General features: G+C 50.4%; 2 protein-coding genes across 6 annotated transcripts in view; one reads left to right on the forward strand and one right to left on the reverse strand.

Annotated features, from left to right (window-relative positions):
- The window catches only part of EVC2 (EvC ciliary complex subunit 2), a 153,806-nt gene extending 152,818 nt beyond the window's left edge, over window positions 1–988 (reverse strand). For 3 of the 5 annotated variants that reach the window (XM_044945651.2, XM_044945649.2, XM_044945650.2), the window contains exon 1: window positions 692–987. In XM_044945651.2, the coding sequence (XP_044801586.2) occupies window positions 692–892 (201 nt within the window). In that variant the 5' untranslated portion in view covers window positions 893–987. Of the gene's footprint in view, window positions 1–691 lie in introns of all 5 variants that reach the window. The other 2 variants (XM_006044374.4, XM_044945652.2) reach the window with 2 other exon arrangements.
- Window positions 989–4,244: 3,256 nt separating this feature from the next.
- The window catches only part of EVC (EvC ciliary complex subunit 1), a gene marked incomplete at its 3' end in the record, with an annotated part of 75,399 nt that continues 57,947 nt past the window's right edge, over window positions 4,245–21,696 (forward strand). The window contains 5 exon segments of the mRNA XM_045166265.1: window positions 4,245–4,884; window positions 10,258–10,383; window positions 16,341–16,424; window positions 18,522–18,754; window positions 20,205–20,289. Coding sequence (XP_045022200.1) covers window positions 4,711–4,884; window positions 10,258–10,383; window positions 16,341–16,424; window positions 18,522–18,754; window positions 20,205–20,289 — 702 coding nt within the window.

Raw genomic sequence — 21,696 nt, forward strand, 5'->3', positions numbered from 1 at the left:
AGGAAACAGTCATCAGAGGCCAGAGGCTGAGGGAGCGGGGACTGAACCTAATAGAGGCAGCCTGGATGGGAGAAGGGCAGACATCTGAGATGATCAGGAGGAAAAGCAGTGGGCCTGGTGATCAGATTTGGGAGAGGAGGAGGAGGACGTATCTAGGATGTGAGCCAGAGCTCCGCGCCCTCCCAAGCTAGGGACACAGGGGCAAGGGCAGGCTACATTTGCGGTCGCAGAAAACTCCAGCCATTGTGCCTTTTATCAACTGCTGCACTCTTCCGGAGCACTCACCTGCGAAAGTCGTTCTATCTGCACTCCTGAACTCATCTAAACGCTCACATCGACCTTCTGGGGTAGACCCTGCAATAGTTACGCTCACATCGACCCGCTGGGGTAGACCCTGCAATAGGTACAGATCAGAAGCTACCTGCCCTAGGTCTCAGAGCTCTTAGGTTGCCGAAGGGGATCGACCGGGCCGCCTATAAGGTCCAAGCTCTCAGCCACAAACCACACCTCTTTCCCCACCTTTCCAGGGCGTTTTCCGGCCACAAGCGGGATCCACCAGGGTTGCATCTTACTCAGATCCCGCCCTCCCTTTCGGGTAACTTCCCCAACCCAAAGGGGCCTCCCCGCCAGGAGCGTAGGTGAAGCCAAATCTCCGGAGTCAGACCCGAGACTGGGAGACGGCCCTCCTTACCTGGGCGGTCCGCTCAAGCCCCGCCCCGGGAACCGTGTGGGGGTCCCGGAGAGGCTGTGGGCCCAGGGGGTGCTGGAGGGGAACCTGCCCCGCGGGGAGCTGGCCGAGGTTTCCGGACTCCGCGGGCAGCGCCAGTGCAGCGGCCAGCAGGCTCCCCGCCAGCACCCACGTGGCGCGCCCCGGGCCCCTCGCGGTATCCATCGCCCGCCTGGGTCCCGCGACCCCACAAGTGGCTGGTGCAGGCGGAGTTGGGGCAGCTTCCGGACCCCAGGCCCTGCCCCGCCGCCTCCGAGCATGCTCAGTGCGAACCTCCGCGGAAAGTTTTCTGGGAGCGAGACACTGGCATCTGGGCCTTGGCGGGCCAGCAGGAAGCCTTGGACCAAACGCGAGAGGGAGGGAAGGAAGGAGGGAGCCAAGCTGGCGAGGCCTGGGAGAAGTGGCCACACTTGCGTTTCCTCGTGCTTCACCCAGGGGCTCTACCAAAATCAGATCGGGTGACTCCTGCTCCCAGAAAGTTGAGAGCCTCCAAGTGCTCCTCTGTTAATGCCTGCTCCATTCTCTTAAGTCTCAGCTCAGGCCCGTCTCCTCCAGCAAGCCTTCCCTGATACACAGTGGACGGACTCCCGAGTCTACGCAGGCGCAGCAGGCCCCCTTTTCCCCTCTCCCCCTCCCCCCATTAGCGAACTGAGAAGCTTTTGGAGAAGGAGAACAATAGGGGTGCAGGACGGCAAGGACAGGGGCTGGGCGGGGAATTGGCAGCTCATGGCCAGAGGGCAAGGACAGTTTTCGCATCCTTTTAGGTTCACTTCAACCCAGTCCGTTCCCACTGCCTGAGCCCTCGTTGTGGATGAGCCCTTGGACCAGCTCAAGGACCCATTCCCACAGCCCCTGGTCAGGCTGTGGAGGGATGTTCTACCTATACGGCTTTTCATTAGAATCCAGCTTTGCTAAGAGATGCCTGCGCACACACGGGAGGATCCTGAGATACACCAAATACCAATTTGGGAACCAGGCAAATCATAATGATTGGCCAAAGGAAAACCCGAAGAAATCCCCCATATAGGTGACTGAAGCTGCCACGTGGGTGCAACTCGGGGACTCTCCATCTGAGAGTCTGTAGGTACAGTATTCCTTTTCCTCCTATAAATACTTTACTTGCTTCACTACTCTGTCTTTATGGAAATTCTTTTCTGCAAAGCCAGAGGGCCAGATCCCTTGTCACTGACTATGGGTCCAGTGGCCAGGATCCAGTGCTTTCACTGCCACGACCCAGTCCAACCTCTGGCTGGGAACCCAAGCCCTGCTCCAAGCCATGCAGGCAGAGGCCAGACACTGGGGACCTACCTCTCTGGGGACACCAAGAGGGGAGCTGGTGTCTGGAGCCAGGAGTCACCAGCTGAAGAATCTCCCAGAACTCTCCATGGGGGCAGGGGGTAGGGCTCTTATTCCCCTGGGCCCTCAGGGACAGCTCATGCCTCTTCAGTCTCAGGCAGGAAGTCCGGTGCTTGTAGCCCCCTACTCCTACCCCTCCAATAGGCCTTTCCTGACTTCACAGGGACAAGACAGTGGAGTTTGGGAAGCAGAGAATTTATTAACCAAGCTTTCCCCATGGGGTTCACTGCCCTCAGTGGTACCCAGCATGTGCCTGGAGTGAGACAAGGCAAAAGGCTAAATGCTGGAGCATTAATTCTTTTAGAAATTTAGAGGATGATTTCTACCTTCAAACAATTGTATAATAAAGTAAAATGCAAACAACACTACAGTTACCGAGTCCAAGCTCCCTCTGCTCGCCACACAACGGGACGATGAATCTGAGACACAAGGTGTTTAGGCAAAGAAGACGACTATTTGGAAAGCCAGCTGATGGAGAAAATGACAGGTTAGTGCCTAAAAATAACCATCCTGTCAGGGCCTGGTTGCCAGGTTCTTTTATGGATCAGAGATGGGAGGGAGGTGAGGAAACAAAGTAAAAAGACTATTCAATCCTTGCAAATTCCCCTAGAATGGCAAGCCTTTGACAGGGGGATGTGTTAGTTTCACTTCCTTGCCGTCCTTCACACATAGGCAGATCAGGTTATCTCCGTGAACCAGGCCATCATGTATGTTTATCATAACAAAAAAAGGCTAGAGTCACAGAAGCAGATCCAGTGTAGATTTAAAATTAGCCCTTCCTGATTACACTATTGGAGAAGGAAATGGCAACCCACTCCAGTGTTCTTGCCTGGAGGATCCCAGGGACAGGGGGAGCCTGGTGGGCTGCCATCTATGGGGTCGCACAGAGTTGGACACGACTGAAGTGACTTAGCAGCAGCAGATTACACTATATTTTAAACTTTTTATTTTGTATTGGGGTACAGCCGATTAACAAACAATGTAACAGTTTCAGGTGAACAGTGAAGGGATCCAGCCATACGTACACAGTTGTCCGTTCTCCCCCAAACTCCCCTCCCATCCAGGCCACCCCATGACAATGAGCAGAGTTCCATGTGTCATACAGTAGGTCCTTGTTAGCTATCTATTTTAAACATAGCAGTGAAAGAACACTGTATTTTTAAAAATAAAAGCCTGAGTATCCAAAGAAATAGCCAGCGTAAAGCAAGAACTTCTGGTTTTTGCCCTCAGACATGTTCCCAAGAGTCTTGGAGATGCTCCTGGGGAAACATTTAAGAAGCACCGCATGGCAGAGTGTGAGTCCTAAAGCCAGACAGACACAGGTGTGACTGTATCTGCCCCATTTCCTATTCCAAGACCTCAAACGAGCTACGACTCTGATCTAGCTGTCTGTTTCTTCATTTATACAAAGTAAATCTACATAGTAGTTCCCATCTTGCCAGCTTGGAAGGAGTGAAGAGGAAATGATGGAAAAACCCAGAAACTTGAGCTGGATGTTGAGGGAGGTGAGGAAACAAAGTAAAAAGACTATTCAACCCTTGCAAATTAAAAGGACATGAAACCCCTCTCTGTTGAAACAGGTCCCTATGTTACCTCTGCTCTGGCCCTCATAGGGAATTAAGCTCCAAAGGGTATAAGTGTGTGTGTGTGTGTGTGTGTGTGACTGAGTGTGTGTGTGTGTGTGTGTGTGTGTGTACACCCCAGCAGCCAGAATGAGAGCTAGCATCAGTAAATGTTGCTTATAGAAAGAACAGATGCTGAACTCATCTGCCTATCTCCCTGCAAGATGCTTACTGCTGGACCTTGTCTGGTTGATGGCTGGCCTGGTGCTGGTTCAGACAGTAGGGTCTCTGGATAGGCTGAGTGAATGAGTGACCACATGGCATCTCCGTGGCTAGCCAGGGCTGGATGTAAGCATCTCCCTATAGGTTGTCTTAGAGGAAAGCATTGACCATCCCCGAAGAAACTAGCAGTAAAACAGGAGCCTTCAGGCAAACAAGTTCAGAGGCAGGGCCGGACTGTGCGACCCAAGGATGGCCAACTGCTAGAGGTCATGGGGCACGGCTGAGTCAGACCAGCAATGAATCACTCACCGCAGACCCTGATCCTCACCAGGAGGATAGTAACGCCCATCTCAGAAGGCTGGTAAGAAAGTTACTTGGATCATCAAGCTAAATGCTTAACAATTTCTAAGCACTCGATAAACTGAACCGAGCAACACCCTCCTCGCGTGAGGATCTGGCTGAGCTCCCCGGCCCCGCTGGAAATCAGAGCCCTCTGCAAAACAAGACTCCTCCCAGAAGGTTCTCCTCGCTGGGAAGCGCGCCTCTGGCCGGGCATGCTCAGTGCAAAAGGCAGGGCCGGAGGCGGGGGTGGCTCAAAGTTTGGAGCAAACCGTCCAGGCTCCTCCCTCCGGCTAGGCAGCTCCGGAAAGCGAGAGAGAAGCAGGAGAAGGAGGCTACACAGGCCGGAGAAATCGACGGAGCGCACCGCGCCGTCCCGCGGGCCCCGCCGGGATCCGGAGTCCGGCAGCGGGGACCCGCCAGGGATGGAGCGCCGGGCGGCGGGCCGTGGCAGCGCGCGGCGGCAGGCCGGAGGCGGCGGGCCGGCCGCCTGAGCGCCCCCGGATGGCCCGCGGCGAGACGACCTGCGGGAGCGAAGCGCGGCTGCGGCTGGGCCGGGACGCGGTGCGGCCAGCGCCCGCTCTGCTGGTCCCCGCCGTGCTGCTGGGCACCGCGCTCGGCCTCGGCCTCGGCCTCTGGCTCGGCTGCCGCTCCGTGCGCCCGCGTCTCCGGCACCAGGTGGGTCGGCCGGGCGGGCGGCCCGGTGTGGGATGCGAGGGCGCGGTCCCCCCTCGGCGCTGGGGTCCAGGCTTCCACTTGAGCCTGATCACGGGCATCGCGCGCGCGACGGGTCCTGTCCTGGGGACGGGTGTTCCCCTTCTGCTCTGGGAGGCGGCTGGAGACAGTAACTGCAGTGGGAGGCGGCCAAGTGACAGATGGGCTTTAGCTTGCGATTCCCCGGAAGGGTCCGCTCCATCCAACAACTGCCTGTGACCTTAGCCAGTGAGGTCTCCAGGCCGCGGTCTCCTCTGCAGCATCAAGGATTTTGACTGATGCGCTGGGCTCACCGTGGGGGGCTGGAGGGTAGGGAATTCCCTCGCCTGCCCTAGTCTCTGCAACCGCCTGTCCCTTCTGCTTCCTTGCTGTGTGGATTCCCCCGCTAGCCCCGCTGGAGTCCGCTCTGCTACATCAGCATGCACTCATCATTCGACACAGCAAAAGTTTGCTGAGCATCTTCTACTGCTAGACATGGCCAGGGGACAGCAGTGTGCTCCTGCCTCTGGAGCAAGATGGAGTTGGACAGATTACTAGTAAATGTTTGATTGTAACACAGCCAGATAAGTTCTGTAATGGGGAAATGGAAACACTAGCATTTACTGAATGCTGGCTGTATGCTGAGTGCTGAGCCACACTCTGTACCTGAATTGTCATCTCACTGAATTTCCAAAACAGCTTTGTGAGCTGGTTCCATTAATGTACCCATTTTGCAGATGAGGAAACTGAGGCACAGAGAGGTTAAATATCTTGCCAAATGACAGGTGTGTTTCACCCCAAAGCTACTGTATTGGAGGTGGATGGGATTGGTCACAGGTGGCTGCCTGAAGGGGATTAATGGATGCTTCGTGTGGCAGTTGTCATTATGGAATCACATGTTGTGTGGAGGTATCCGGCATACAGCAGTCATTCCATCAGTGGCGGAATGATCACTGTTTTAGGTCCTTGCAGCTCGGACCTCCTTGATGGATGAAGTCTGGTCGGATCTGAGCTAAGGTGGTGTGGTCTTGTCCCCCCATTTCTGGCCCATGTGAACAGGGTATGCAGTCAGCAGATGTAAGCCAGGTGACTTCAGAGGAGTGTCATGCTGCAAAGAGATGATAAAGGTTAAAATTAACATAATGCAAGTCTCTTGTAGGAAAGTCTGGGTTGTCAAATCCTCCTGGTAATTAAAAGACATTGGCTTCTTGTGTGAAGAGAGAAGTCACATGTCAGAGCCTTCCGTGGGTGCCAGGCCCTTGTCAAGGGTTTGTGGCTGTTTCCTTCTCTAGCCTCACTCCAAGCCTGAGTGGAGGCTGTCATCCTCACTTACCAGGTATGGACGTTGAGGCTCTGCAAGTTGTTCTCTGTCCAGGGTCATGAAAAATGAACAGTGGGCTGGACTTTAACTGCAGTCTTTCTGAATGCCTAAATCAGAATTTTTCACCATCCGCTACCTGCTGAGGCAGGTGTTAGTATCTGTTTTAGTCTGCTTGGGTGTCTATAGCAAAAATACCATCAACTTGGTAACTGATGAACACAAACATTTCTCAGAGTTTAGGAGGCTGGAGGTCCAGGATCAGAGTGCCAGTATGGTTGGATTCTGGCAAAGGTCCTCTTCCTGGTTGTAGATGACTGATTTCTGCCCGAGTCCTCTCATGGCAGAAGGGGCAGGGGAGTGGCTGGGGCCTCTTTTAGCAGGGCACTAATCCCGTTCATGGGAGCACCATCATAATGATCTAACAGGTCCTCCCAAAGGTCCTGCCTCCAAATACCATCACCTTGGGGGTTAGGGTTTCAACATATTAATTGACAAGAGAGGTAAGGGACACAAGCATTCAGACCATAGAGTCACCCATTTTGCAGCTAAGTTGAGGCTGACAGAGACTAACCAAGCTGTCTGGGTTTGTACAGCTGGTTAGTCACAGCTGTACTAGTCTAGCTGAGGGTGGTGGTAGGTCCGATCAGGTCTGTAGCCATGGAGGGGGTTCATGGTCAAGGGTAGGACTGATGAGATTTTCTGATGGTTTGGATGTGATCTTTGCAATATTCTTTTCTAAATGTCCTCCGTTTCCCACCTCTAGTCTCTATTTCTAAAATGCACATCTAACAATATGACTCCCAGTTAAAAATCTCCAGTGGCTCCTGGCTGCCTACACAAGATCATGTCCAGTTTCCTTGCATGGTGCATAAGGTCACTGACCTTCCCCAGGGTATCCAACATAGCACACAGGTGTCTGTACATCCAGCCACCCAGAATCCCCTTATCCCCAGAAACCTCTGCACTTCTGCACATCTGTTCTCTGCCTCTTGTCCCACTCATTCTTTAGATCGTTGTTGTTCAGTTGATGAGTCGTGTCCAACTCTTTGCAACCCTATGGACTGCAGCACGCCAGGCCCCTCTGTCTTTAACTGTCTCCCAGAGCTTACTCAAATTCATGTCCCTCGAGTAGGTGATGCTATCTAACCATCTCATCCTCTGCCGCCCTCTTCTTTTGCCTTCCATCTTTCCCAGAATCAGGGTCTTTTCCAGTGAGTCGACTCTTCACATCGGGTGGCCAAAGTATTAGAGCTTAAGCTTCCGCACCAGTCCTTCCAATGAATATTCAGTGTTGGTTTCCTTTAGGATTGACTGGTTTGATCTCCTTGCAGTCCAAGGAAGCATCCTTTAGAACCCAGAGAGAAAATCATGTAGGGAACTGTTACAACCCTCGGGCTGGAGCAGGCACTTCCTCCCTCACGGGTCCTGGGCACTCTGTTCTCTGGTCCAGGTCACCCAGCTTATAATTCTATCTTGCACCACTTTCCCTTTGTGGTTTCTGTTTTATTAGTTTTATTTATTTCATCATTAAAACTTTGTTTGCATCAGAGTGACTAATGTGTCCACCCTTAGGTGTGCATGCCAAGTCACTCTGATTGTGTACAACTCTTTGCAACAGGCTCCTCTGTCCATAGGATTTCCCAGGCAAGAATACTGGAGTGTGTTGACTTTTCCTTCTCCAGGGGATCTTCCCAAGCCAGGGATTGAACCCGCCTCTCTTATGTCTCCTGCATTGGCAGGAAGGTTCTTTACCACTAGTGAATCATGCGCATAATTTAAAATGTTCCTTGGCAACCATTTCTCACTTCTCTGAAGCCATCTTGTTTGACTCTTGTTCAGCTGGCTGTTTTGGTCATTTACTTCCCATATGTAAATAACCTGATGATGTGGCTGCTTGACGTCCCACTGTGGAAGTGGGGAGTGATTTACTAATAGCTCTCTTTTCTCCCCACTCTTCATATTTACACCCTCCCCACACACCATCACCACCTCCCTGTGTGGTTATGGGGTACGTTTGGTTAAATCAGCATTTGGTGTTTTCGTTACTGCAATTTTGTAAACATAATTCACTGTCAGCCAAGGATCTGCAGTGATTATGAATATTTCCTTTCTTGCACAAGATTTTGTTTTCCTTGAAATTAATAATTACCCATTTTTCATTTCCTTAAATTCTAAGTACGTGTCATTGATTTAACAATAAACTCTCTCCCATTTATCTCCATTTCCTTTCAAGATATTTGAATACATTAGGTATTTGATCAACTTCCTCTTTTAGAAAAACTTGTCTCCCAGAAAAATTCTGAACCCCGCCATCTGAGCTGGTTGCCTTCAGACTGTTGCTACTCTCAAAATGAACCAGACCAGTAACATCAGCATTATTGGGAACTTGTTAGAAATGCCAGTTCTTGGACCCCACCCCAGACACACTGATGAGAATCTCTAGAGGTGGGTCCAGCAAGATGTATTTGACAAGCCCTCCCATGATCCAGTGGTTTTTTAAAGTCATCCAATTACAGTATTGGAAATAACAAGAATATTTATACTTATGTGTCATTCTCCACATTGAGCTGTTTTGTGTGTACACATAATATTGATATGCTTGTTATATCTAATATTGTCATTGGGTGGTTTTTAAGAAAATACTTTAGGTAATCTTAAACTCTAGAATGGTTTCTATTGTGAACTAGTTGATCCTCATTATTCATGGATTCGGTGTTTTCAAATTTGCCTGCTTACTAAAATTTATTTTGTAATCCCCTAAATGGGCACTTGGGGCGCTTTTGAGGTGCTTCCTGAATAGGAGTAGAGTTGAGAAACATATGAGTTGCCTGGCGTGCAGTTTCCAAATGAGACTGAACAAGGCCACACTCTGCTTTCTTATGTCTGCTCATACTGCCAACAAGTGTCCTTTCCATGCTCTCTTTAGTGCCTTTCTTTCTTCTCATCTTTGTGCTTCCTGTTGGTGCTTCTGTTGTTGAAAATGAAGTGTGGCGCTGAAGTGCAGCAGTCTAGTGTTTCTAAGGACAAGGAGGCTGTGCTGTGCTATGGAGAAAATGCACGTGTTAGATACACTTTATCCAGGCACGAGTTACAGTGCTGTTGGCCGTGAGTTCAAGGTTAATGAATCAACACTATGTTAAATCAGGCATCTTTAGACAGAGACACACAGTAAAAAAAAGTTACGTATTGATTGGCTAGTGAAAATATTTTCCAGTAGTCATGTATGGATGTGAGAGTTGGACCATAAAGAAAGCTGAGCGCCGAAGAACTGATGCTTTTGAACTGTGGTGTTGGAGAAGACTCTTGAGAGTCCTTTGGACTTCAAGGAGATCCAACCAGTCAATCCTAAAGGAAATCAGTCCTGACTATTCATTGGAAGGACTGATGCTGAAGCTGAAACTCCAATACTTTGGCCACCTGATGCAAAGAACTAACTCATTGGAAAAGACCCTGATGCTGGGAAAGGTTGAGGGCAGGAGGAGAAGGGGACGACAGAGGATGAGATGGTTGGATGGCATCTCTGACTCGATGGACATGAATTTGAGTAAACTCCGGGAGTTGGTGATGAACAGGGAAGCCAGGTGTGCTGCAGCCCCTGGGGTTGCAAAGAGTTGGATACGACTGAATGACTGAACTGAACTGAACTGAATGAAAATATTGTGACCAGAATCCGTGTTAAGCTGTTGCCCCACTGCAAGGAGCTCTCAGTCTACTGAGGGTGGCAGCCATGGTGGTGACCAACTCAGAAGAACAATGGAATGAGCCTCGAGCCAAGTATCGCTTCCAGGGCCTGAGGACACTGAGATGGGGCTTTGGGGGATTGTCAGGAAGGTAACACGTGGTCAGCCTTGAAGGATGTGGAGCTGATTTCCAGTGGGCCTGGAGGGGAGCACTACACACAGAGGGCCAGGCGGTAGAGGAGGGGTAGAGACCAGTAGACATGACTGCTGGGCAGAGGGGGGCTGATGGCTCCTGCAAGGCACTCGACTGACCAACTCTGACATGCTCTCCTGCTCACCCCCACCTTTGGGTTTTAGAAAGACGACACTCAGAGTCTGCTCAGGAATTTGGAGTCTAACATCCAGACCCCGTCGGCAGCTGGGTCCCCATCCAGGAGGAGGAAGAGAGAAGCACTGACTTCAAAGGATGAGGAGCCTCTAGACGTAAGTGGGGTGTTGGGGTGCATCGGAGGAGGCTCACATAGGATGTCCTGTGTCCAGGACACAGATTATCCAGACGAACCCCGACAGATTTCGTGTCCCAATAGGCATCTCTTGGAGGTATGACTTACACACCAAAAACACACAGATTTTCAACTTACAGTTTAATGAGTGACAAGTGCATACACTCTTGTCACCGAGACCCCAATCAGGAATGTTCCCTTATTCCAGAAATTTCTTCAGTGCTCCTTGCACAGACAGCCACTGCTACAATTCCGTTGCCATGATTGGTTTTGCTGCTCTCGAGTTTTACATAAGAGCAATCCCACGCTTTCTTGCGCCTGCTGGTCTAGGTTGCTGCACTGATCAGTCATTTGTCCCTTTCAGTTGCTCAGTCTGCTCTGGGGCTGTGTCACCAAGTGTGGGTTGGTTTCCATGCCTGGTTATTCTGAACAAGGCATTTGTAAGTGTAAGTTTGTTTTCATTTTGTTTCATTTCTTTTGAGTAAGTATCCAGGAGTGGGAGTTCTGGGCCTCTGACGGAAATGTTAAGAGATGGATGTTCCCTATACCTTTCTTTTTGTCCCCTCCCCCGACGTCCCCCATCCTGAGTCAGCCCATAGGGTATCACTTCATACGTGAGCGCCGTGGATGAAGGGGGCGTTTCTTCCAAAGAAAGAATGAGTGACTTCTAGTCACTTCCTGGTCCCTAGAAGGTACCACAGACTCCAGTCATTCAGCATCAATTGCCAAAAGGTAAATATAGACATCTAGGTAAAGAGGGAGGGAAAGAGTGAGAAAGAAAGAGAGAAAGATGCTGGGAAAGGCAGAAAGATAGAGCAAAGTTTCTTATTTAGCACCTACTGGATTCAAGGCATTTTTATATATGTCATTTTTGAGTGATGTAAACCATCAAGTGAATTCTCTCATGCAATCCTTTCAGCACTCCATGATATAGACCTTGTTTATATGCCCATTTTCCATATGGGGAAACTGAGTCTTGTGGAGCCAGGTCACTGTCCCAAGCCTTGAAGCTGATATTTGGACCTGGGGATGTTCAACTCCTGTCCGGGAGGGCTGCGTCCCCGCACCCCCATGGCCCCTGACAGTCAGGGGCCTGACTCTGCAGCCTCCGCTTACCAAAGGAGGAATTGTGTTTGGCAAAACTAATACAATATTGTAAAGTTTAAAAATAAAATAAAATTAAAAAAAAAAACAAACAAATTTCACCAAAAAGTTGGGAATCCATAGGGGAAACTTCTGGATAAGCTGAAAATCCAGTTTTCGAGAGTCACACCCTATCCGTACTTCCCAAGGGTTCTGAAATCAGGGCTTCTCCTCTCAGCCCTGGGCAGGGCTCCACGGAGGGATCGGAAGCCCCAGAGCTGCAGAGGAAGAGAGAGCACCTGGCTGTTCCCAGAGATGAGTCCGCCTTTCCTCGTCTGTGCTGTGTGTCTCCAGCTGACTTGCTCAGCCTCTCTGTTTCCAAGTGCTTGTCTCTCCCAGTGTCTCTCTGTGTGCGTATCACTGCATCTACCTGTATGTCCATCTCTCTCTCTTTGTGTCTCCACGTGTCTCTGTGCGACAGTGTGGCTGTGGAACGTCTCTCTGTCTTAGTTTCTCTCTCTCCCTCATCTGTCTCTCTCATTCCCTCTGATCCCCTCACCATGTAGGATTAAAACTCTGCTGACAGAAATGAAAACAAAGATCCGTGAGAAAACCTGTGGGCAAATATTCCTGACAGCCCTGTTCACAGTAGCCCAAACTTGGAAACCCCAAATGTCCATCAGCTGATGAACAAGTAATCGGAATGTGGTCACTCCATACAATGAAATACCATTCAGTCGTAAAAATAACACGGATAAACCTTGAAAATAGGGTGCTAACTGAAAGAAACCGGTCACAAAAGACCACATGTCATAAGATTCCAAGCATCTGAGATGTCTGGAACAGGTAAACGTAAAGAGACCAAAAGCAGATTGGTAGTTGCTTAGGATAGGGACAGGGGGTGGGAGGGGTAGAGGGGACAGCTAAAGGGTACAGGTTTCTTACAAAATGACAAAAATGTTCTAAAATTGACTGTAACAAGGGTTGCACATATCTGTGAATACACCAAAAAGCATTAAATTGTACAATTTACATGGTTTAGTAGCATGAATGATATCTCAGTAAACCTATTTGAAAAAAACTCTTCTCACACAGAAGACGACCTCAGATATGATGCAAAAATGCTGGCTTTGGGATCCAGAATCCTGGAACCCAGGCCCAGCTCTGCCACCTGTGTGCTGTGTGCTGTTGGGCAAGCGACACAACCTCTCTGAGCCTCAAGGCTCTGAGCTTTGCGATGACAGTCTTGGTGGCAGCCCCATAGGGTCACCCAGGAATCAACTCTGTAAATCCTTCTAGCACAGAATGAATCAGTCCTTGCTGGGGTGCCCAGTCTGTCTGCCTCCCGGAAGGCTAACCCACTTCTTCCACCTAGTAATGTTTTACCTGTGAACTATTTAGCTGTGCCTCGCCAATGCTCATTATCTAGCTAATAATTGCCAAGAGTTACAGATCTGCCTGTTCCTGAGACCGGCTTTGCCGAAATACCCCTGTCTACAGCAGACTGAGCTTGTCAAGGAATGAGGGCAGGGCTGACTTTAACAGGGCGATGAGCTATAACCCTGACACCCTCCAATGCCCAGAAAACCAAGGCATTTGGGGTCCATGTCACTCCTTGCATGAATTCTGCTTTGATAAATAGCTCACATTAGCCAAAAATACACAGAAAGTTCCAGAAGACTCTGGGAACTGCTGCTTCACAGCCTCATCCTGTCCTTTGGCTTCGGAGAAGGGAGGGGTGGTGGGGCACAGCTCCCCTCTGGATGTGTCTGTGCATTTACTGAGAAGAGTACCTTTTGTGGGCGAGTGAAATGGTTTTTCTTTTCTAACAATTATGTTTTAATTTTCTGAATAATTGCGTTGCTTCAGCTGAAGAAGTTTTACATTGTAAATCTGCACTACAGCCTATTTTCTGAATAATTGTGTTGCTACGGTTGGGGAGATGATCAGAATTTAGAGGACAGCGGAACTTAATAAGAAGCGCTGTGAGAAACTGGAAACAGCCCGGGCTCCCGGTCCTCAGCTCCACTTCTGCACATCTCAGGTGGACCCCTGCGTCTACATCCTTTATTTCTTATATTATGTTTTTCCCTGAAGTGCAGTGTATGTTTGGTGTCGCCCCTGTAGAAGATGAGCCCCTGGAAGGCAGAGAACAATCCTTCCTCTCATTTTCTGCCCCCTTCCACTCTGTCCTTTCTCTCCACCTCTATTTGGAAGAAGTGTAAAAACGCACAGCGCCCTTTCTGATTCCTCATCTTTCCTTGAAGAAATGTGTCTTTCCCGGATCATCTCCGGAGGCCAGCTTCATAGGCGGATGACCTCCCATGTGGCCACTGAGGCCCTCTGCCCAATTACCCCCTTCCTGCTTCTGGACTTTGCTGTCTTGAAATTCTTAATCACTTTTGACAAAGGGCCCCTCCCACACACATGCACCCCAGCCCCTATTTTAATTTGGCACTGGGCCTTGCAAAGTATGTCACCAGTTCTGAAGTCAGCCTTTTTGGTCTTACTGCCACGCTGTTGTACCGTCTTCCCAGCAAAGATTCAAGAGACTGTGACTGATGGGCTGCTGTGGGCTGGGGGCAGCTATTCTGTATTCACTCAGATCCAAGGAAAGCCAGGAAGCGAGGGGAGTTGTATGGTTAAAAGCTTGTTTGAGAGACTTCCCTAGTGGTTCAGTGGTTGAGAATCTACCTTCCAATGCAGGGGACACAGGTTCGATCCCTGGTCGGGGAACTAAGATTCTACGTGCCGCAGGGCAACCAGGCTTGAGTGCTCTCACTAGAGAAAGCTCACGTGCACACTGCAACAAAGAGCTTGTGCAGCCAAAAATTTAAAGAGAAAAAAAAAAAGAGCAGTCATTAAAAAAAAAAAGAAAGGTTATTTGATTGCTTTGGGGAGACTGGATTGGAAAGTGTCCACCTCTGAGCCTTGCTTTACCTCTCTATAAAATGGGCATGACTGAGTCATAGTGAAATGAGCAGACATGGATCAAGTGGTAGCACGTAGTAAGTCCTTGGTACATGCATAGGGAGTCAGGTAAGAGGCTGTTTGAGCCCATTGGGGTAAGTACGATGATGGCTTGGGCCTGAATTGTGGCCCTAGAGAGATGCTTAGAAGGTTAGGGTGGTGGGATTCGTGGTTGATTGGACGTGGCAGGTGTGGGAGTGACCAGTACCTCCGGATCTGACTTGTGTCCCTGGGGTGTGGTGAGGCTGACCTGGGGGCTTCTCCTCTAAACTCCCACTGACCTTGCAATTGCATGGCTCTTCCTCTTGTTCTCATTTCTATCTCGTGGAAGGAGATGGATGGTGGCAGCTGAAGAGGAGAGCTAGAGAATCTGAGCTCAAGTCCCGATCCGGACATTTAATAGCTGTGTGACCTCAGGTGCACAGCTCAATCTCTCTGTGCCATCTTCTCCATCTGGGAAGTGGCAGCATCCTTGGGAGTTTAAGGAGAGGGCACATGTTGGTGGACGTCCCCATTCTTGTCATCTGAGTCTGTTTTTGTAAGCGGTGGTAAAGAAACTGCCTGCCAGTGCAGCTAGACATAAAGACTTGGTTTCCATCCCTGGGTCGGGAAGATCCCCTGGAGGAGGGCATGGCAACCCCTCCAGTATTCTTGCCTAGAGAATCCCATGGACAGAGGAGCCTAGTGGACTGCAGTCCGTGGGGTTGCAAAGAGTCAGACATGACTGAAGTGACTTAGCACACACACAGGTAGACACAGACACAACAAGACCTGGGGCCCTGCCACAGAGCTTCCTTCTGTCCTGCTCAGAAGGGCACTGTGGTGAAATCCTCCCTGAAGATGGGTACAGACCACATCACAGGCTCTGTCGGGTGCTGTTTCAATGTCTCACGTTGTGAGGAAGTGATAAGTTCTTCTGCATTCCCCGTGATAGGGTATGTGGTTCCAAGGAGAATGTGGCAATTAGCAGTCAATCGTTTGTCATGGAGTTCTTTTTTTTTTTTTAAGATTTAGTAGAAAGGTGGTGGCATCTGGTTCAGAATTGCTGAGTTGAGATTCCTCCCTGCCTGGAGAGCCAGGCTCCTGACCGGTCTGTCTGCTTGACTTCATTCACCCACTGGATGTGTCCAAGCCCTAATTCAGCACTGACTGTGCAAAGCCCAGGGGTGACCCTAACAGGAGAGCAATACAGAGAGGATGTGGGGCCGTGGAGCAGGCTACGAGTCAGTCTGTCCAGCTGTGTCGGGGAGATGGATCCTGAGCAGAGGTTGATGGTAGCTCTTTACTACTGAGATTCACAGTGGTCATCGCCTCACTTGGGGTCTGTTCTAGCATCTCCGCTGGGGGCTTTGTCCACATCCACATCCCTGTCCCTTGGGGAGATAGGCTACCTGCTTCCTGTCTGGGAAGATGGAGGCTCAGAAAAGTGAAAAGATCTGCCGAAGCACGTCTTTTCATTTTATGATCTGATCAAAAGCCTTGCACGAATATTGCCACACGTAAGTTTTTATACACTTGGTAGTGCTAAAAATATTAAAGTGATTCACAACTTTTAGGAAAAGTTTTGGTGTTGTCATGTTATTTAAATCCTTATTTCTTCCAAAGCTGAAGACTTGGAATTAAATGAAGAATGTGCTTTGTAACATCTGTCCATTCATCCCCTCACCCACCTGTGCCTCTGTCTCTCCCACATCCATCTGGACACCCATCTATCCATCCATCCATGCTCCTAGCAAGTGAGCACTGCTTGGCTCTAAATGTGTCTACTGTCGTCCCTTCCCAGGGCCACTGTTACCAATGGGATGTGGCACTTTGGAAACCCAGTGGTTTGTCCTTCATTTCACCAAAAGCGTCCCCACGCCATTTATTCTTTCTTCTTCCCAGGAATACGAGCCGTCTTTCAACAGCAATATCACAGCCTTTGCACTGAAGGCAAAAGTCGTCTATCCCATCAATCAGAAGTTCAGGGTAAGCGTCCTGAGCTCCGTCTTAGAAATGCAATTTACCAGTAATGTGCTGCAGATTGGGGTAGGAGGGGGGAGATGCAAATGTGCAATTTGGGGTCCTATTTGAGGATTTTATGGCAAGCCATTTTAATAGGGATAATTTTGTGGCTTTGTAATGGAGCATGCCCTTAGGGTGGATCCATTTTACGAGGGTGTTGTCAGGCTCAGGGTATGCCCATGGTGGAGCAAGTATTCTCGTGACGCCAGGCAACAGCACAGTACGGCAGCATCCACTCTCCTCTTTCAACACTAACACAAATACTGATGCTGATACAAGTTACTGATGTTACTCCTCATCCAGAGACCCCAGGACTCATGCCAGCAGCTGACACCTAACTGAGCACTTGCTGTGGGGCCAGTGTAACGCTCAGCGTCTGTCATACGTCAGGCGTGTCAGTGCTCCTCGCCATGTTCCTGTAAGGAAAATAATACCGTTATCTCCACTTGACGCACAAGGAAACTGAGGCCCAGAGAGGCCAATGACCCGTCCAAGGTCATGCTGCAGTAAGTGGCAGGGCCAGAGTCGTACCCGCAGGTCTTATACCTGGAGCCGGGAGTTCACACCTGGGGCCGGGCATTTTGCAGAGGGCAGCATAATCCCTAATGCTTCAGGGAGCCCTCGGCCTAGGAGATGCTCTGTGAAAGAAGGAGTTTCCTGCTCAAATAAGTTGAGGAAAGGACGGCCTGCTCTCCTGGTGATCAAGAAGACAGGCTTGAACCTAGCTCCTAGCTCAGCCATTTACTCCTAGCCATTTCCTGACTTCTCAGGGCCTCAGTTTCTTCATCAACTAAATGGGGATAAAGGGCTCTTCTGCCTCACCTAGTCATCTTGAGGGTTAGATGGGGTATTGGGTATAGGACTTAGAACAGATTATGATGTCTGCACACTCAGTACATGTTCAGTTTTTTAAATTATTATTTGCTTTTGAGGACAGCAGAGCATAGCGAAAGCTCTGAGAATTCCTGCACCAAAGAAATGATTCCAGGGGCTTTCCTGGCAGTCCAGTGGTTAAAACTCCGTGCTCCCAAAAAGGGACATGGGTTCAATCCCTAATTGGGGAATTAAGATCCCATAAGCTATGACACGGCCAAAAAGCAGGGATAAATGATTCTACTTTGTTCACACAGACGTTCCTAAACTAATTTTTCTGTGGAACATTCACAGTGAGCAGTAACTGCTTATAGTTCATGGAACAGCTTCCTGGACACACACCTGGAACCACTTCCTTCACTATCTAGTGGGTGGGTGACGGCTCGAAACTTCCTGACTCAGGGCGTTTATTCCTCATGAGTACCTGTGCTGGGCAGGCTCGGTGGTGGGCACTGCGGATTATCCTGTGGTCAGGAGGGCACTGTCCTCACCTGGAGGCTCTCCCATCCCTGCAGATCTTGTAGGACAGTGTGTGGTAGCAGGCAGGACAGAAATGACCTGGGACCTGTGGAATCCAACCCAGGCTGGGCCGGGGAAGCAGGGAAGGAAGATGCAGGGGTCTGTGTCCAGAGGGAAGGAGGTTTCTGCTCCGCAGATGGTGAGTGAGGGGAATTTGAGGCATGGGAACCAGAGTCCGGAAAGGCCCAGACGCATGGGATGACAGTAAGGGTTTGGAGCTGGCCGCCAGCTCAGTGCCCTCTGCACATACCTCTGGGAGCAGCAGATTTGAGGCTGGGCACACGGACGGCTGATGTTTGCTGAGCCCTCCGGCTGTGCCAGGCACTAGGCTGTGTCCTCGTGTGGTCATGGCGGGGGGCAGGGGCGTTCCCTGATAAGGAAGGTGGGTTGACAGACAGAGCAGGCCTGGGGTCTGAGAGCTGGCGAGGAGGAGCCTGGTGCAGAGGGGCTGGCCTCCAGGGACGAAGGATGAGACAGGAGCTGTGATGAGGGTCCCTGGGGCCATGGCCATGCCCCTGGGGTAGAAGCTGAAAAATCCACTCACACCCTCCCCATCCTCCCCAGCCTGGCTTTCCAGGGACCCACTGTGTGTGTCGTGGGTAGAATAACAGAAACACGCTGGTGATGGGTCACATGGACTGAGAGGGCGCTTTGTCTCCTGTCCCCCAGCCTCTGGCCGACGGTTCCTCCAACCCATCTCTGCATGAAACCTTAAAGCAGGCCGTCCTGCCAAACCAGCCGCTGGAGGCGTCCCCTTCCAGCAGCCTGGGGAGCCTGAGCCAGGCCGAGAAGGACGACTGCAGCTCCTCTTCCAGCGTCCACTCGGCCGCCAGCGACGACAGGTTCCTGGGTCGCAGCTTCCTCGGGGCGAGCAGCTTCCCCGAGGTGCTGACCTGCGAGAGGTGAGGAGGAGCTGGGTGGAGGACTCAGACCGACAGGCCATATCCTGGTCAGTGGTGGAAACGGAGGCCCAGAGTGGTTAAGGACTCAGCCGTGGACACACAGCGACCCAGTGTCAGAGCTGGAGCTGAACGTGTGGCGTTGGCTGGCAGAGGGGTTAGGGAACCCAGCCTGGGTCCTGGGGAGAGACGGGAGGGCCTCTTCTAATCACTGACCTGCCTCATGCCCTGCATAGCAGCGGCTGGAACTGGTTAAGTGCCTTCTGTGTACAAAATACTAAGCACTTTGCAGACATTATCTCGTGAGCACGAAGACCAGATCTGTCTTATTCACAGCTGTGTCCTACCAACCGGTGGGAGCCCGAGACAGATGCAGTAATGAATAAATATTCATGAGTCAAGTAATTAATTCCTCTTAACAGCCTTCAGTCATTAAGGTTGTGAAGTAGATGCTAATATTGCCTTCATTTTACAAAGAATAAAATGAGACACAGAGAGGCTGTGACTTGCCCAAGATCACACAGCAGGTGAGTGTTGGAGTCAAGTTTGACCCTGGTGCCTTGTCATTAGCAGTCCATGCTCTAAACTGCCAAAGTGCCCAGTAGCAGTCCACGCTCTAAACTGCCAAAGTGCCCAGTCCAGAACAGAGTTCAGCACACAGTAGTTATTCAGTAAAGGAGTCAGCAGATTTGTGTGCTAGTCCTCAGGCCCCTGTCGACTCTGAATTTCTGCAAGTCCCCACGGGCCTTGGGCGAGATGAACAAGGCACAACCTGGCTCAGAGCTGGGGAGAGAGCGGGCTCAGAAGATGTTGACCCTGCAGGGGGCCCCAGAAAGGACGGACGCCACTGACTGGGAGCTTTCTTAGCTCCCCTGCCAGGCTGGAAAGGGATGTTTCTGAGCATTTGGACGAAGAGAACTCGTAATAGCTCAGGTGGGAGTGTAGTATTTAAAACACCTTTGCTTGTGTAGGAGAAAAAGCCAAAGGCCTTTGTCTACATGCTGTCACTTACCTGCCCCTATGAGCACATGATTGCTACTAGGTTTCTCTGACTGTTGATTTCCTGAGTCAGTTTTCCCGTCTATAAAATGGGCATGAGAATGTGTGCATGATGGCAGAAGGGAAGGATGACACTTGATGCTAGACCTGAAAATGCCTGGGGTGGGGCCAGAGGAAGTGTTCATTTTTCTTACCTTCCATCTGTTCCTGTCTCTCATCTTTGATTCCCGAGCAGCTGTACCCTTCTGGCCACAAGTGGGTTTCAGAAGTCTTCTCTGATTTCTCCTAAGCGCCCTGGGTGGCTGTGAGGAATCTTAGCACGCTGTCGAATTTAACATCTGGAGTCAGGGTGCACCGTGCTTGTCCTGAGCAGGGCTGTCCTGATAACTCGGTAACCTCGGGCCCCACTTCAAATCCGCTGAAAGTCTCTTCTGTTCCTCTTTGCATTTTTCAGTGTGGACCTTGACTTGTGTATCTACAACCTTCACTTAAAAGACCTGCTGCAGTTGGACGCGGCCCTGAGGCAGGAGAAGCACATGGTAGGTAGAGTGCTCAGGACCCAGAGGCCCGCCCTCCATGTGCATGGAGTCCTGGGGACGCTCGGGAAATGGGCATCAGTGACAGCGGAGCCACCACAGAGGGGGGAGAGAGACTAGGCATCCGACCACAAAATGCCTGCGGATGGGGTACAGCACTGTGGGGGTTAAGGGCTTCCCTGGGGGCTCAGTGGTAAAGAATCCGCCGGCCAATACAGGAGATGTGGGTTCAATCCCTGGGTCAGGAAGATCCCCTGGAGAGGGAAATGGCAACCCACTCCAGTATTCTTGCCTGGGAAATCCCACAGACAGAGGAGCCTGGCGGGCTACAGTCCATGGGGTTGCAAATGAGTTGGACACGACTTAATAACTGGGCATGTACACATGGGGGGGTTAAGCAGATGGCTGGGTACCTACTCTCTGGACACACCTCTTGATGGAGACAGAGAACAAAGAGAACAGTATTTTTAGAGGAAGGATGATGGTGATCATAAGATTTAGGATCACTAACTTTATTGAGCGCTTACTACACACTAAGCCTGGGGGGTGTCACACAAGTGGTTATGTTAAACCTCATACAACTTGGCAAGGTAGGTGCCATTATTATGTCCACTTTACAGATAGGGAAACTGAGGCACAGAGAGGAGACAGGCCCTAAGTCATTAAGTGCTAAGTTGGGGCTGAGATGCGTAGTTGCGTACCTTGTCTGAGTGAAGAGAGGAGAAATCAGAACCATGGACATCAGGAAACAAGATAGTCTCTGCCAGGTACACACGCATCCACACTGGATCCAAGCCACGGGAAGTCAGAGGAATGAGTCCCGCTGCAGTACAGAAGCCCCTGGGTTAGCCAGGCAGCAAGGCCACTCGGGCTAAAAGAGGAATTATCGGGACTTCCCTGGTGGCCCAGTGGTTAAGAATCCACCCGCCTACTGCAGGGGGCACCGGTTCGATCGCTCCCTACTCAGGGAACTAGATTCCCACATGCTGCAACTAAAACCTGGCACAGCCAAATAAAAAAAATTTTTTTTTAAAGGAGGAATCATTTCTCCTTGAGACATATCCTCTGAATTACTGAGTGAAGGAGACCTCCTGAGAAAAGGGATGAGAGAGAAGACCTGTTGGGAAGAGAAGGGGAGGGGTAGATGGAGAGAAAGACAGACAGACATAGATAGGCCCACAGGTGCTCCATTAGAAACTGGGAAAATAAAAGGACATTAAATTGAAGATAAAACAGAAAGAAGTTTTGCTCTACGTGAGCAGAACAATCATCATGATCAGGCCCCGCTATGTGAAACCACGAATCATCCTAGGATTCCAGAAACCAAGCCCCACAGACGCCCCTGCAGAAGCCCAGGTATACGAGACACTCACCCTCCTGAAGTGCAGCCTGCTTTCATCAGTCTCACCT

The sequence above is a fragment of the Bubalus bubalis genome, chromosome 7 (genome assembly GCF_019923935.1).
Source record: "Bubalus bubalis isolate 160015118507 breed Murrah chromosome 7, NDDB_SH_1, whole genome shotgun sequence".
Taxonomy (NCBI): domain Eukaryota; kingdom Metazoa; phylum Chordata; class Mammalia; order Artiodactyla; family Bovidae; genus Bubalus; species Bubalus bubalis.